This window comes from Fistularia commersonii, chromosome 7 (assembly GCF_037954325.1).
Source record: "Fistularia commersonii isolate RoL2024-O1a breed Wild chromosome 7, RoL_Fcom_v1.0, whole genome shotgun sequence".
Classification (NCBI taxonomy): domain Eukaryota; kingdom Metazoa; phylum Chordata; class Actinopteri; order Syngnathiformes; family Fistulariidae; genus Fistularia; species Fistularia commersonii.
In genome coordinates, this window is record NC_141290.1 from 7,097,600 (window position 1) to 7,114,884 (window position 17,285).

General features: G+C 43.1%; 1 protein-coding gene across 3 annotated transcripts; it reads right to left on the reverse strand.

Annotated features, from left to right (window-relative positions):
* Positions 1 to 129: 129 nt before the first annotated feature.
* On the reverse strand, positions 130 to 10,817 carry irak4 (interleukin-1 receptor-associated kinase 4). Of its 3 annotated transcripts, none has more exons than XM_086149437.1 (11): positions 10,565 to 10,817; positions 8,773 to 8,918; positions 8,516 to 8,629; positions 7,596 to 7,762; positions 7,433 to 7,497; positions 7,015 to 7,129; positions 6,841 to 6,950; positions 5,588 to 5,774; positions 4,278 to 4,340; positions 1,420 to 1,584; positions 130 to 485 (listed from the first exon to the last, which is right to left on the reverse strand). In XM_086149437.1, exons 1-11 carry the CDS (start codon positions 10,702 to 10,704, stop codon positions 423 to 425), a joined length of 1,335 nt encoding a protein of 444 aa, XP_086005563.1. In that variant the 5' UTR covers positions 10,705 to 10,817; the 3' UTR covers positions 130 to 422. The 3 variants fall into 3 exon arrangements, with proteins under 3 accessions (XP_086005563.1, XP_086005561.1, XP_086005564.1); XM_086149435.1 differs by having other exon boundaries at positions 10,544 to 10,817; XM_086149438.1 differs by having other exon boundaries at positions 10,533 to 10,605.
* Between the last annotated feature and the right edge of the window lie 6,468 nt (positions 10,818 to 17,285).

The following is a 17,285-nucleotide window of genomic DNA, read 5'->3' on the forward strand; positions in this document are numbered from 1 at the left end:
CATTTCAGCATGCAACCTTCCGATTGCAGGGACGCCCTACCCTACCAACCGCACTCCTATCGAGATTGTGATTCCTTTTTTAAAATTTCCTAATTTTATCTATCGTACCATTGTACTTTGACCAAACTAGGATTTTTATTTATTTATTTATTTTTCAAAAATACTGACATTTAATTTTATGAATCATTTTCATTTGTAAACAAAACAACAAAGAAGCCATAAGAACCAACGGTGGAACATCACACTTAAATAATAAACAATGCATGCCGATAAGTGAGCCAAAAAGTGCTCATAATTTGCTGATAAAAATCATATCAGTCCAATAACAACTTTGTCCACTGCAGTCTCGTTGCGGTCCTCTCCCGTGTCATCAGTGTGTCCATAACCTTTTGTGCCTGATTCATTTCACTACATTCTGTGCTTCAACCCTGAGCTGAGCAATCCAGTGAGAGGCTCCTGACCAGGCTGGAGAGCTCCGACAGGACCTGTCGACGGGGATCCAGAAAAGAACAGATATGTCTCAACATCTAAATGCTGTCGAACAGTACATCCACCCTTCTCCTTACAGGTTCTGCTTGCCATCCTGAAAACCAGTAATTAAATATGCAGTAATAGGGTTCCTGCAAGCAGGGCTATTTGCTTATGTTGGAATTATGTTTTGCTGGTAAAACGAATATTTAAATATATAGCCAGGTCCATTCAAATGAAGTTTGCGCCAAATGTAGGTGCAGCACCCAAAGCCGCCACTAAACAGCACTGTTGGCTCATGTTACTGTTGTTTTGCAGCGTGTACAAGCTGTCCACTTCCTGTTTTCTCATGAAAGCATTCTAGAGAATCTGGACAGCTCTGCCGCCAATCCTTAAGAGCTATAAATAACCTGACAATTTTTAAAACATCACTGTATAAAAGCCAAACATAAGTGTCTGCTGATATTTTGAGATGATGGTAGATGCTCTCCGGTAATTTGAAATTCCGTTTATTAGCATTTACAGCCATTGCTAGCATCATTTCAAGCTATTCTAATTCAAAAAAGGAAAAGCAGTTTAAGTCGTTGCCTTTAATTCCATTTAAAGGTCTGCTTATAGTAAGATGGACAGACTTTGGGGACATTTTCTTTGGTTTTGGAGAAAGTTGAATACTAAATGTATCTGGTTTCACGTTAGTTGTATTAGCTTGTTTCCCTTCAGCTCTCTCATTTGGGGGTTGTAAGGGACATATATACATAAAATTTATTTGACATTTTGAATGCATTCCTGTTTGGAAATAGATTGGAACAGCTGTTCCCTGCAGCTGAGAACAGAAATATGTGGTTAAGAAAAATACCTTTTGCTCTTTTCCATGTGACAATAAGAAACCTTTCAAACACAACGGTATCATCTGCATATACTCTAAATCTGCATTATCCACCCTGACTCTACCTGGGCGATAAGGGGCCGCCTGTTTCTCCTCTCTTGGAGGCAGCGGCAGGCCAGTGAGTACATGGTCTCCACCTGGGCCATGTCCCAGCCACTCAGCCTCCTGTCCACAAAGGCCTCCAGGGTCAGGTCCTCGTCTTCATCGTCTATGTCGTGTCTCATGTCCATCTGCGGGAGAGTGTGGGGACAATGAATCATACTGACCAAGATGAACATCTACACTCATGTTCTCCCAAATAGTTTTAAAGCCGGTGCTGAATGATCTGGAGGATGTTGCCTTAATTGGTCCCACGGTCCAAAAATACCGATGTTGCCACTGATAAAGATGGTGATGTTTCAACTGTCTTTAGTAGAAGTGAATTCAGTTGTTGGCAACTGCAGACATCAGACCTCTTTGCAGTTTGCTGGTTCTAGTGGAGGTGCTGCCACACCTTCCCCATCACCATCACACTCCACAGTGGTGTGCCAGCTGGCTGTGTGCTGAGCCTATTCACCTACTCTGTCCTCACCCAAACTGTAGGCCTGTGCATGGATCCAACTCCATCATCAAGTTTATGGATGACACCTTGGTGATCGGTCTCATCAGCAACAATGAAGAAGCAGCCAAGCGAGAAGAGGTACAGTAACTGGCCTCATGGTGCACTGAAAATAACCTGCTCCTCAACACCAGCAAGGCCAAGGAGCTCAATGTGGATGATCACGACCCCATCCACATCAACGGGACGGCTGTTGAGCATGTCTCCAGGTTCAAGTTCCTGGGTATCCACATCTCGGAGGACCTGTCTCGGACCACCTTCACTTCCAGCCTGGCCAAAATGCTCAAAAAGATTTGTCTTCAGTCATCCTGGTGAGCTTTTACCACTGCGCAATTGAGAGCATCCTAACAAACGGAGTCTGGCATGGAAGCTGCTCTTTTGCCGAGCTCAAAGCACTGCAGCCCACCCAACGCCTGCAACACCGAAAAGTTGTCTGCATGGAGCTTGCAGCATTCTGAAGGACTCCTCCCCTCCTGCACTCGGGCAGGCGCTGCAAGAGTCTCCAGACAAGGACCAGCAGACTGAGGAAGAGCTTCTTCCCAAGTACTGTGTCCTTATGGAACTCTTGCTGCACCTTCACATCCCTGTCCTCCTCAGTCCTCCTTAGACCTTCTCAGTCCTCCTCAGATAACAAATGGTACTCCAGCACACACATGCTACTACACAATACTACACTAGCTTAGTAACCCTAGGTAGCTGCTGCCTATATGCATTATTTAATGTCTATTTCAACTGTATTTTTTGTATAGCACACTTAATCAGAACATCAGAACATTTCATCTTGTGAACTATGCCCATAGTTCCCACCTATAGTTTAGCACACTCTGTACATAGTGGCCAATATGTAAATCACCTGTTAATTATTGACATTATAACAAATAATGCAACCTCAGGGCGGCACGAGCCAGTGTCTCCCTGAGCCAACCCTGGAGGGGCAAAGGCCAGTGTTTCCCTGAGCCAGTCCCAAGCCTGGATAAATACAGAGGGTTGCGTCAGGAAGGGCATCCGGCATAAAACTTTTGACAAAACTAAACATGCGGATCAAACCTAATAATCTCATACCGGATTGGTCGAGGCCCGGGTTAACAATGACTCCCATTGGTACCGATGATCGACAGGGTACCAGTGGAAATTGGGCTACCGTGGGTCAAAGAAGGACCGCGTCGAATGTTGAGGCTACATGGAGCGGAGATCAAGAAGTTGGAGGATTTCAGGTACTTGGAGTCAACAGTCCAGAGCAGCGGAGAGTGTGGAAAAGGGTGAAGAGATGGGTTCAAGTAGGTTGGAATGGGTGGAGAAAAGAGTCAAGGGTACTATGGGATAGAAGACTATCAGCCTGAAAGGGAAGGTGTACAAGGCAGTGGTGAGACCAGCGATGCTGTATGGTCTAGAAACAGTTACAATGACGAAAAGACAAGAGGCAGAGCTGGAGATCGCAGAGATGAAGATGGTAAAGTTCTCTTTGGGAGTGACCAGGATGGATAGGATCAGGAATGGGTCTATCAGAGCAACAGCACATGCTAGATGTTTTGGAGAGAAGGTCATGTACAGAGGAGGGATAGTGAATATATTGGTAGACAGATGTCGGAATTGGACATACCAGGCAGGAGTTCTAGAGGAAGACCTAAGAGAAGATTTATGGACATAGTGAGAGAAAATAAGAAGTTAGTTTGTGTGAGAGAAGAGGATACAGTGAATAGGGTTAGATGGAGAAGGCTGATTCTCAGTGGTGACCCCTGAAGGGAAAAGCCGAAAGGAGAAGAAGTATTACTGACATACCACACCATGCCAGACTGTTCATTTATCTATTATATTTGCACCTCTTGCCTTTTTGGGCTTCTGGTTGGATGCTCAACTACATTTCCTTGCCCTGGACTCGTATGCTTGTAACGCCATTAAAGTTGAATCAAATGTAATCTAATAAAAAAACATCCACACATCTTGAAGAGAGACCTTCAACCTCAAGTATATATAATGTAGGATCTCCACTGAACCTCCTCAGGACGGTGTGAGGAGACTCCACACAGAAAGGCCCACTGTGAGAATCCAACCGGGGACCTTCTCGCTGTGAGTCAACGTGAACATATTAGCAAAAATCAGTAATAAATATCGGTGCGTTTTATCTATTTTCTTATCCGGTGTAACACGATACCGAAACATTTCGGTCACAATAAGAACATTGACTGAAAAAAAAAAAAACAGAAATTAAGGAAATGTCAGTTCTATCTTTGCCATTACTAGTAGCTAATAACATTGCCTGAATGATTAAATCCATCTTCAGATCAGCTCTGACATGTGAGTGAAAGCCCCTTTTGTGCCGCTCACCAGGAACTGCGGCTCGCGCTTGTCATCGGCCGGCGGGAGTCCAGACAGTATTTCCAGCAGCACCTGTGGAACGGGCGGGAGATACGGAGGGTCGGTGCGGATGACAGGGGGTCATAGTTACGCCGCCGAGGGCCGGACGGCCACACAGACCCTGCAGTGTTCCTGCAGCTGCCGGTCATGTAGTCCGGCCTGGATGCAGCCATATGAATCGTCTGGGCTTTGCACTGAGACCGTTCAGCTTCCAGCTAACGTCACGACAATTCGCATTAAAGCTGATGATAGTGTAGCCGTGGGGTGAAAAAAAGGAAACAGAATACGCATGTGAAAAATGCTAATTGGATGCCATGAGATTCTGGTTTCCTGCATTTACTTGTGGAGAGATACCGCAATTTCCCGACTATTAGTCGCTACTCTTTCACGGCTTAAACAATGACGCGGCTAATTTATGGATTTTTACGAGCTAATGAGCTTCATGCCACCCAAACATTTAGCCTTGTCACATCGGACCATGAAATAACACAGACGGTGCAGAAATACACTCGTGTGGTTTACACAAGTGACATCGAGGGCGACGACGAAAGAGAGACTAAGTGTGTGACGGAGGAATTCTGAGGCTGTTTAATTCCGACACTGAAGAAGACAACTTTAGTGGTGTAAGTGTGCAGGATAAAAGTGAATATAGTGAGCAGTTAGTATTTTCTGGTAGGCTGCTGTATTTTTTTTTTTTTTAACCAGACGTGTTACAGGAACTGTTAGAAAAAAAAAAACGTACATATTTAATGAAGTTATAAAAATTGCTCCTCTGTGTTCCTTCTGTGAAAAAAGCTCTAGCTATAAATGGGCAGATGCATCCTTTATATGTTCCTTTTTTTTTTCTTTTCGAATTTAGCGGAGGTGGCTATTCAGGGGCGCACAAAATAACGGCACTTTAGAGTTTCACATTCTATTACATTACATTACATTGCATTTGGCAGACGCTTTTATCCAAAGCGACTTACAATAGAGGACATAGGGACTGCAAATACACTTGCAAATACACGATGCACAGGAAATATACAGAACAGTAAGCTTGGGTTAGAGAGGGGTTTTTTTTTGTTTTTTTTTGGACAGAGACACACAAACGTACACACACACACACACACACACACACACACACACACACACACACACACACACTGCATAGCCTAACATGCTACCAACCTGATCTGGGGCATCAGCGCAGTTAAAAGTCCTGAAAGAGTAACGTTTTTACCTGTTTCTTGAAGGTTTCTGTGTGTGTGTGTGTGTTTGTGTGCCTGCAGGCAGCCTACCACCCCGAAGCTGAAGACGTCTGATTTGGGTGTGACCTCCCCCCGAAGGGCTTCGGGCGCCATGTAAGCGCATGTACCCACGATCTTCTCCGTCATCACGGTGGTTGAGGTCTGCTTCGGTGAGGCTCTCGTCAGCCCGAAGTCGGAGATTTTGGCCTGCAGGTTCTCATCCAGCAGGATATTTGCGCTACCAGGAGGGAAAAAAAGGTTTTGAGCACTGTAAGAATTGCCTTCGTTTTCAAAGAATGTCACTCCAAGTTTGAATTAATATTCCTTAACTCATTTGGGCCAGTGGGAAAAAAAAGTTTTAAAGTGAAAACTGTAAACCATCTCTTATTTGTTCTTTTTGGGCTGCTGTTGTCAGGGGTCTCCATAGCCCGGGGGGTTAGCATCCGCGGCTCCCTGTGGCGTGGTAAAGTATTTCACTGAAATGTATTTTATCTTAGTTTTTTCATTTTTAAATGTGATTTTAAATTTGGAGATTATGGCAATCTTGTAACATCTAAATAAAACGTGTTAAAATATTTTTGTCGCTCTTAATTAGCCACTGCACATGCCAGTTAAAGGATGACAGCACGAAGAGAGGACGGCATTTTTGGTTTGCTGCCGGTGGATCATTTAAGTCCAGCTTTTATTTTCATAAGTACAAGAAGGACTCAAATAGACTTTGAGTATTTTGTGTTAAAGCACCTTATAGCCCTACATCTTTTTTTCAAAATGTTTTGTTGCATGCAGAAATGTAATTTATTTCTGACAACTGTTGACACTGACAATGAACAACTGTTCATTGAACAACTGCAGAGATTTTAAAAAAATATTAGAAATTAAAAAAAAATGCAACATATATTTTTTTGTACATAGCATAAAGGCAAAAAAAAAAACATTATATGCCATGTTAATTCATTTTAAATTTCAAGAGGGTTGTGTGTTTCCTGGTGTTTTCATTGCTGTGGGGAACCGGGTCCAAATGGCTCTTTGACTGGCAAAGGTTGCCGACCCTGCCATAGCCAATCATATGCCTTCGTCTAGCTCACAGCCAATCAGCAGCCTCCATCTGACCCACAGCCCATCACCTGGCTTGTTCTAGCCCACAGCCTGTTTGCTTTTTACTCCAGGTGCATTTTTGCCACGGAATGTAATATCATAACAGCTTTTATATTTAATCAAGGCAGCAATAAATAGCCCTGCTGCAGAAAAAGTGTCTATTTCTAAATACTATAATGCCGGCGATGGACTCAGTTCGTGCCCTGCACCTTTTTACATCCCTGTGGACGTGATGGTTGATGTGCAGATACTCCAGTCCGCTCGCCGCTCCCTCCGCGATCCAGCATCTCTGCTTCCAGCTCAGCGGCGGAGCCTCCGCCTGAAAGAGAGGCAAATGTCTCGGGTTCGAGGCGTCCGAAACGGCGAGGCTTGCTGGCGCTCACCGAGCACGAGAGGCGGTCCAGCAGGGAGCCGTTGGCCATGTAGGGGTAGACCAGACACAGGGATTGTCCGTCACAGGAGAACCCCAGTAGGTCCACCAGGTTCTCGTGCTTCAACCTGTCAATCAAAATATCCCATTTCACTTTCAGCCACTCAGACTGCAGCCTTTAAATCAATTTTTGGGATAATTCCATCTGCAAATTCCTGATTTTTTTGCAATATAGTTAAGAAAATGCGAAACTGTGCATTAAATTGACAAGAGATTTCCAAGTCGGAGAAAAGCAATACTTCTAAAGGTTAGTAAAATTTACCCAAAACTAAAACTAAATTAAAAGTTCGTGAATGAGGAGCAAAACAGAATTGCTTTTAACATTTCTAATTCAAATGATATATTTAGATGTGAAATTTGAGCTGACTTACACTTTCAGCGTTTCAATTTCCTGATTGAACTGCAGCTGCAGCTCCTCCAGTGAGACGCCGTCCACCTGAACCAGGGAGGACCTCCGCTGTCATTCCGAACATCAACCAAACTCCGTCGGTTTTACATTTCCCGTGTTTATTATTTTTTTTAAACGTCACTCACGGGGTTGAGCTTTTTCACGGCGACGGGCCTGTCCGTCAGGTGACCTTTGAACACGGCGCCGAAGCCTCCCTCTCCGAGTTTGCGGCCGCCGCTCGACACGGGCCGCTTGTCGAAGTTAGCCGTCATGGAGATCAGGTGGCTGTACAGGAAGCTGCGCAGACCTGCCGCTGTATAAACAAAACAAAAAAACACAGATGAACCCATTAATTCTTTGGGTTATTTCTGCTTTTCCAGCCAGAGAGAGTACGTTTTGGCCAAATTTATCAATTCAATATTGAAGTTAAAGAGCTCCATGCACCGGTGGCGACATTATTCAGCTTTAAGAATAAGAATAAGAACAACTTTATTTATCCCGAAGGAAATTGTTGTGCCAGGGTTACAAGAAAAATATAACAATAATAAATAGTAGTAGAAAAATTGTGTGGACAGTAAAAAATAAGAGAAAAAGGGAGAATAAGAAATACAAACAAAATAAAGTGTCTTAAGTAACAAGTGAAAGATAAGGAGTGCACTAGAGTATGAAAAAATATTGTACATGTCGCTGTTATGAAATATTGCACAGTTATGAACATATATACAGATAAATTATTATGGTTAAATTGAGTTTCAGGACTATTTACTGCGCTGATGATTGAGCTGCCCCAGATCAGGTTAGGCACCAAGTTAGGGTAAGCAGTGTGTGTGTGTGTGTGTGAGTGAGTACGTCTTTGTCAAAAAAAAAAAAACAAACAAAAAAAAAACTCACTAACCCAAGCTTACTGTTCTGTATATTTCCTGTGCATCTTGTATTTGCAAGTGTTATTTGCAGTCCTTATGTCCTCTATTGTAAGTCGCTTTGGATAAAAGCGTCTGCCAAATGTAATGTAATGTAATGTAATGTAATGTAATGTAAAGTTTAACTTTATCAAATGGAGTTTAACTGGGTTGTTGGTCGGAGCAGCTCTGCAGCTGAACGGTCGGCTGCTGGTCGGAGCCGGGCGGCGCCCGCTGCGTCTCCATTATCGGCCAGGTCAAGGGCTCATCGTGTTCCCCTCCTGCACGGGACGGAAAGAAGCAAACGGTGTGGATTTCCTTTCCGTTTAAACCCGAACATTTACGCAGCGGTCATATGACTATCCCCCTGAGCATGTAGGCTGCTGTAAAAGAGGAGATAGCGTATATTTGAGTGTATACTTGCCTGGTAACAACAAATCGGCGGCAGCAAATAAGCTGTTGCTCCTCAAAATGTGCACCAGTTCCCCCACGGTGGATCCAGAGGTCCCCCAGTCTGCCAGCAGCTCCACCGTTGGACTGCTTCCCTGCGCCTTGAGGCCTTCAAACCTTCTGAAAACAAACGAAGAGGCAGACAGAGGTAAATAAAACTAAATCATGCAGTATAATATAACAATAATAATATGAACGTTCATGTTCTGGTGTAGTTATGTCTGTTGGTTTAGTCTGGGTATTGGTTTAATGACCTACAGCCAGCCTGGCATGTTAAGTTTTTCTAAAAACAAACAAGCAAACAAACAACTGGCCACGTGTTGCCATGTGTTTATTCAAAAAGAATATCGCACATTAACGATCACTAGCGTAAATACAATTCTAAATATGTTATTTACAGAGCTGAACATTTTTGACAAATGTTGTATGACTTGCTTTTTTTAAGTGCATTTATCGAGTATATTGTAGCGTTTTAGTCAGGGAAAACACCTGGTTGATGGTAAAACCTACGTTTAATAAGCAAAAGCTGTTATTGGCCACAGCCATGCCACACAAGACTCAATACAACTAACTGTTCCCACTCAATTCCAGGTAAAAATACCCAGAACTCTTTCCACAAAATTCCCAGCAACCCCAAAATCACACAGAAAACAAGCATTACCATTAACCCCAATATTCATGACTCACTTTGATATATACAGACATATATATGTCACACATCAATCATTAGGTGATGGGTAAACAACTGTCGTGCATGCAAATATCAATCACTTCCATTCCAAGCAAATGTTCATTATAAAAATAAGACGTTAATGTACTGTAGCGTTTTAGTCGGGGAAAACACCTGGTTGACGGTAAAACGTCTGTTTAATAAGCAATAGCTGTTATAGGCCACAGCCACTCCACACAAGCCTGCAATACCTCTGTTCCTGCCAATTCCAGGTAAAAAAAAAACAAAAAACAGAATTCCTTGCACCCCAAACCACACCCACAAAATTCCCAGCAACCCCCAAATCACACAGAAAACAAGCATCAACATAAACCCCAACATTTGTGACTCACTATAATAAATATGTCACACATATATATGTGACATATATATGTACATCAAACATTATATTATATGTATCGTAATTTCCGGACTATTAAGCGCACCTCAATATAAGCCGCACCAGCTTGCGGATCGTTATCTCGGGCTTCCTCCTGCACGCTGAAACCGTCAAAGTCGTCCTTTTCAGTGTCAGAGTTGAACGGATTCAGAATTTCCTGGTCATTTCATCGGTCCAATGTGACCAGGATAAATGTTTTAGCGGCCTGAAGCTCGTTAGCCCCCCCCAAACCAATCCATATATTAGTCGCATCGTTGTTTAAGTGAAAAAAGTTGCGGCTTATTGTCCGGAAATCACGGTAATTATGATATTATGATGTATAATATATATGTTTACATTACATTATGCCCTTTCTTTTGACATAAATGTCACATGGCAAAACTCCTATGTGCACAATGAAGCAGAAAAAAACACTTATCTGCATTGTCAGTTGTAAAAATACATGTATTTTTGAATTATAACAAGGAAACATAGTCTGTGAACAATGGAATATTACAAAAACAATACAATAATCAAGTGAAACGTTTTTTTCGTTTCCTGAAAAAAGTGTTTTTTTTTTCAGATAGGAGGTTTTGCATTCGATATAAGGTTTAAAAGTTTCTAAGAGAAGGGGAAATATCCGTACGGTCTCCAAACCTGACGTGGTGCTGGGAGTACCTGAACCCCCCATCGGGCCTCCGGATGGAGACCAGCACGTCCCTCCAGCGGTCCTGCGGGTCCAGGAAATCGGACAGCTTGCACCGTAAACCGTAACCGAGTTTGTGGATAAAAGTGGCGGAAGTTACCGACTCGCCCATCCCGCTCTAAAACTCATCCACATGAATTCAATGATTATCCGAAAAGTTTGGTGAATAAACCGATCCGTGTTATTTCCGATATTGTGCAACTTCCTCAAACGCAGCGTGACGGATTTAGGCTCCGCCCCCTAATGCGGAAGTGAAACGTCAGTGATGAAGAGGACCTCCCGGAAATGCTCCAGAAAAAAAGGTCTTTACGCTTTTTAAAAGTATTTATATTTGTGTGAAGTGAAGAAGAGGAGGAGCAGAATTATTATCGGTTTGAAAGCTCTTTATCGTCATCTAGCGGACAAAAAAAAGAGACTTCTCTGACAGCATAAGTGTGTTATTTAGTTAGGTTTCCCCTCTGTGTTTGTGTGTGTAATAAGAATAAGAATAAGAAAAACTTTATCTATCCCGAAGGAAATTGTTGTGCCAAGAAAAACATAACAATAAATAATAATAGCAGAAAATTGTATAAACAGTAAAAAAAAAAAAAACAGCCTCCTGTAATATCCAAGAGCGATGAAACCATATGCTCAGGTCATTTTTTGTTAGTGGGTGTCATCATTTTGTGCACATTTCTATGTAATACTGAAGAAATTGAGAAGCCTCCTGGTTTGGAAAGCCGCTCCTCGCATCTTTAATAATACTGAAGTACCTGAAGCCTTCTCTTCAGGATGTCTATGAACGCTAGAACAATCAGGGCTCGCTTTGTACCCCCAATCGGTGCAGAGCGATGCAGGTTAAAACCAGTGAAATGGTAAATTCGTGCTTTATCCCCTGCAGAAAGGGCAGAGACAGATGCTTAGTTTATGTCAGAGAAAATGCATAACAACATCCAGTGTTTCTGCAAGAATGCAGGGGAAAGAAAATTCTGATGTCATTTTTTTCTTGCATCTTTTCTTGGCGCCATTTAAACCCGTCCCCGCTCAGTGTATCAGCGTATCTTTATCAGGAATTCGTGAACTTACATGCACATAGAGTGCATGATCTTCAACTTTGCTGTTATTGACAGGTGATGCCTGAACACAACCTCCTTTTGTTTCCATGTCCTAAACTGACACCAAGTGAGGAATCTAAAAGCGTGATACACCTGCTCTGAATTATAGCACATCAGGAGGACATGGTTTCATGTAAACAAAGTGCAATGAAGTTCATTTTAGTTGTGTGTGTGTGTGTGTGTGTGAGTGTCATGAACCCTCACAAACCCGGAATCTTGAATTTATTAGCTTCATCCACTCAGAAAGGTATATGTGTTCAAAGTAAATTTTGTAAATGTGAAAAAAAAGGGGTAATGTACACATCTGTGTACAACTGGCAACATTTGTGTGTGTGTGTGTGTGTGTGTGTGTGTGTTTGCAACATCTGTTAGTAATAACAAACCCGAGGTGGTGGGTTGTCAGGTGTTATATTCGACTTATAAAGATATTTCCCTCGTGACTAAATTACCTTTTAAAAGAACTCCCATGTTTGATGGGACCTTCAAACGCAAGATCTGGGAATAATGCCCCCGTGTGTTTGTGCCATCCCACCTGTGCACCGGCGCCACTTTGTGTGTCATAGTGTCGCACACACACAGAGGTGTGTGTGTGTGTGTGTGTGTGTGTGTGAGAAAGAGAGAGAACTTTGGGTTTTGGAGGATTCTGACTGAGAAGCTCTATTCAACTTCTTTGCGTGAACCCACTGACACTGTCTGACGGCCGGATGGTCACAGGAGGGCGCTGTCCTCACCTCCGCACTTCGGGCTTTCCTCTCTGGATTTTTCGTCGGAACTGGCAAATTTAGTTACGAAAAACCCCTGCGCCCACGGAACACCCCGGCGCTCTTGATGGGTTTGATTTGGTAGAAAACGTAGAAAATCACACGCTAATGATGGGGTGGAGGGGAGAAGATGTGGAGAGCCGTGAGGGATGGCAGAAAGAAATAAAGCCCCCGCTGTTTGGGAACAAGGGCAGAGGCGGGAGACGTGCCACAGCGGCTTAAATCAACAGGGAGAGACTCAGCGGGAGCAGGAAGTGACCAGAGCCGGTCATGTGATGTCCAGGAAACCCCACTGGTCAGATGGGGAGGCCCTGATTCTTCTGTTTGTCCAGCTAGCTACCTATTTGTCTATCTGTCTGTCTATCGATCAATCTGCCCATCTAATAATCTGTCAGTACCGCCATCTATTCATCTCTTCACACATAGTATCTGTAAGAAAACATATTTATACACCAAAGGTCACAATTTCATGGTACAAACTATATGTGTGTGTGTGTGTGTTTCTGCTGGTCAGAATGGTAGCTGTTGCCAGGTGTCAGACTCTGGAACGGCTTGTGACGTTGATTTATTTCGCCAGGGTTCTGAAAGCGTCCCGGGATAAAGCAGAGAAACGCAATCTGACTTTTGGCCTTGGTGATTCAGTGTGTTATTAAAGTTAAATCCCACTTTTTTTGGACTCCAGAGGGTTTCCGGAGGCTTCCTTAGAGAACATGAGGATCCTGCAGCTCAAGCGTTGGACACATAGAGGGCAGTAGGTGCCTGCAGCTGCTCGCCGCTGACCAAACGGCGGCAGCAACACTTAGGGAATCATGGAAATGTGAAATTGTATGGAAATGACTCCATGACATTTCTTGAAAAACTTTTTTTTTTTTAAAAGGTGATCGAATATGATCTCAAAAAAGGATTCATCTTTTTGGGGATTACAGAACATAAAGTATTTGTCCTCTGCCTGCTTTGGCAAATAAAAAAATAACACCAGAATATCCAAAACAGCTGTTTTTGCTGCCTCTTTTTTTTTTTTTTTTCTTTTTTTTTTTTCTCGAGGAACACGTGCACGCGAACGCACACTCCCGCCGCACAATCGGGAGCCTTACTTCTGAGGAGTGATCTGGCGGCGCCTTGAGTGGCAGCTCGCCGTTGCGTTGCACTCGACTGGTCACCGACACTGCCTGATCGCAGGAGGTTGCCCTCTCATATTTCCTCAAAAAAAAAAAAAAAAAACTCTGGCCGCCATCCCAAAATGATGTGTCCAGCCGAGCGCACAGGCCCAAGAAAAGAACCCTTAAAGGCTACTTGTTGCATTGTGGGTTATCTGGCAAGGCGCCACGGGCCGTGCAATGCAAAGCCATGCACGCAAGCTCCTCGCTCCAGAAACACATGGGCGAGGGAAACCGCGGCCTCTCAGATGATTAGATGTTTGCAACCGCTCCAGCCTTGAGTGTTAAATAATGAAAATATATACAGTCATACCTTGACTGGAGCGAGCTGGTAATTCAGTTTGCTCGTATATCGAATTCAATTTCCCAGTTGAAATGAATTGAAATGCTATTTAGCCGTTCCAGCCCCGCGGGTTTGTTAAATAAGAAAAATGTACTTTAGAAATAACAACGCATGGCAGACATGGGCGGAGGAGGTTTTTCATTTGTCACTCTGTACTTAACTTATTCTTTACACCCTTAATGCTCCAATGTCTTGCTAAATGCAACTTTGCTATACTTTATGTCTAAACTTCATTTATGGATGGAGTGATATACAGTCAGGGGAGGCAGTAGAGGCCGTGCTTGTAAAATCTTGGAAAGAAAAAAAAGTGATTTTCTCTATAAAGTTATTTTTCATTTAACTTCACCAGTTTTAGATTGTTTTTTATCCAAAATCTCAGGATTTTCACATTTACTGTTAAAATGCTGAGAAGAAACGTGTGTTGAGGCCGCCGACTGTCAAAATTTTAACGTAGAATACGCAATGACGTCTGACTGCCGGCATGCTCTGCACTAAGGGTGTATCGCTGCCTGTCTGTATGTTGCTATCAAAATGTTTAAACACGTTTGCTATATGAACTATATTTACCACGTACAGTGTTTTTTCAGCAACTGAATGTGTGTTACTATGTTTTCGTGCTGAGCGATCATAAAACAGCTGCGAAGAGCCTCCAAGTGAGGCATGCAGTTCTCCTGCCTCACCAGCCATGAACCTCACTGCCTGTCACTGGTATATATATGGTGTATGTGTGTGTGTGTATATATATGTATACAGTACTGTCTCAGAAAATTAGAACATAATGATAAAGCTCTTTATCTTCTGGAATGCAATTACATAAACAAAAATGTCAGTCAAAAATACATTCTGGATTCATTACAAATCAACTTAAATACCGCAGGCCTTTTATTATTTTAACATTGTTGATTATGGCTTACATCTTAAGAAAACTCAAAAATCCTATCTCATAATATTAGAATATCATGAAAAAGTATTTTTTGTTTTTTTAATTGCATCACAGAAGATAAAGAACTTAATCACAATAGTATGATTTTCTGAGACTGTCCTCTATATGTGTGTGTGTGTGTGTGTATATATGTATATATACTATATACACAAATAATACACATATACTATATACACTTAATATACACACACACCCCTTTGTGTGTATATTAAGTGTGTGCACACACACACACACACATATATATGTATGTATGTATATATACACATACATATAAATATGTATATACATATGCCTTTATAAATTTGTTTAGAAATTCAGGTGAACTAGGACACTACTTTTGTCAATTACGAAAACGTTTAATTTTTTTTTTTTTTACAAATTTCACAATTTCTTTGAAGCCTCCTCCCTCCATGACTTATTCTGTCGACTTCTAATACAGCTCTTTTGTTGGATAAATATCCCACGGCGGATCGGAGTGATTGCCCTAATCTCCCGCAATGAGCCTCCCTGGAACTTCAAAGCGGGACCAGACATCAGCTCCGAGGCCACGGGGCTGCGTTCAGGTCGAGGAGGACAAAAGACCTCCACAGGTGGTTTATTCCCCAAACTATAAAACAATGCCCCACCTTATTTGTTCCAAACTGCGTTTTTTTTTTTTTTTTTTTCCTCTGAGAGCCTGTCAGGACACGATGATGAATGACGGCAACAAGACAAGTGAAGAGAGAGGAGGTCGGAACGTATAACCTTTTTTTCCTCTCAACGGTATTCAGTGGCGGCGAGGAAAATAAATAGAACTCAGGTGATACATATTTTACTTCTAATTTTCAAGGTGTTTTTTCATGCAACTTACTATAATATAGCATAGGCGGAATGGTGGTGCAGTGGTTAGCTTCTCACAGAGAGAAGGTCCTTGGTTGGATTCCCACAAGGGGCGTTTCTGCTTGGAGTCTCCATGTTCTCCCCGTGTTTGTTTGGGGTTCCTCCAGGGTTCTCCGAGTTCTTCCCACACATGCAGGAGGTTCACTGGACCCTACATTGTCCGGGCGTGTGAATGAGAGGCTGAGCGGTTGCGTGCCTCCATGTGTTATCGTAAACCCCGCCGCTTGTGCAATGCTAGCGGGGATCGACTCCGGCGACCCTGAGAGCGGTGAGCGAATGAACGAATGAAAAATAAGCATTTTATGGCTCGGCTCAAGTAGCTCTTATCTCTGTCAGAAATCTTGAAAACCAAGGAGCACCGACATCTCTGCTCCACACTGACACTGTTCTCCCCTTCCCTCAGTGGTAAAGTCAGGGATCTCTCATCGCACGTAAAAAAATGATAAACACTATGGTTCCATTGTAGCAAAGACCAAGCTCGTCATGCGATTCATTCCTGCCGGTCCCTGCAACCAAAGCCTTTTTGTCTCTGTTGCCGTTTGCACTCGGGAGGGTTAATTCTGGAAAGTGCTCACCTAAAGCGCTGAGTCACCCCGATCTTGTGTTTTTAATCCTGTATCTGAGGAGAAAGGACTTTTCCAAATGAGAACGCGGGAGATTGATAGTGCCTCGGCATGATACGGAGCACAATTTTAGACCTACGTTCACGCGGCCGCCATCATTGCCATGAAGATTTATTGTATATATTGATATATTGGTTGGACGATCAGAAAGTTGGCGCTTTGATGCCCGGCTCCTTCTGTCTGTGTGCCGAAGTGCCGAAGATGTCGAGCCCTAGGTTGCTCCCGATGGTCCGGTTCGGACCTTTCATGGCAGCTTCGCCGCCATCGGTGTGTGTGAATGCGTGATTGTGAACCAATGAAAACGTGCTACGTAAGCGGATACTGTTCATCGTACCTTTAATGGTATCAATGTGATTGAAATCAATCCTGGTTTCGTGAACGTTTTACGATTCCGGTGGTTATGATCGCATCTTTCATCCTCCTCCAGCAAACGGATCCAGTCCAGCCTTCGTCATGTGATCTTGAAGCTCTTAACTTCTGTGGCCTTGACAACAGGTGGTTGTACATGCCGTAGCTCCAAAGTTAGGCGATGTGGGGGAAAAAAAAACAGCGATATTCGCTCCTGGTGTCAGGGGTAGAGTTCTCCTCTCCCTGCTCCAAATGTTACCTTTCAAAAATGAAGGGAACCACAGGGAAGGCTAGGTTGGAGGTCATTTTACAAATGCTGCGCTTTGGTTCTGGCACTGGATCCGAATTAACCCACAAAGGTTGTATCGTGATCTGAAGGAAAAGCCGAGATCCAGCCGTGGAACAGCTGGAAGTATCCTGGTGTGCAATATCAGCACAGCACATCCGAACAGGAATCTTTTTTTTTTTTTTTTTTTTTTTGGGATATCCAGTGGTTGCATCACTGCCCGAGTATGATATCCGAGTTCGATTTCGGCTGGATCCGT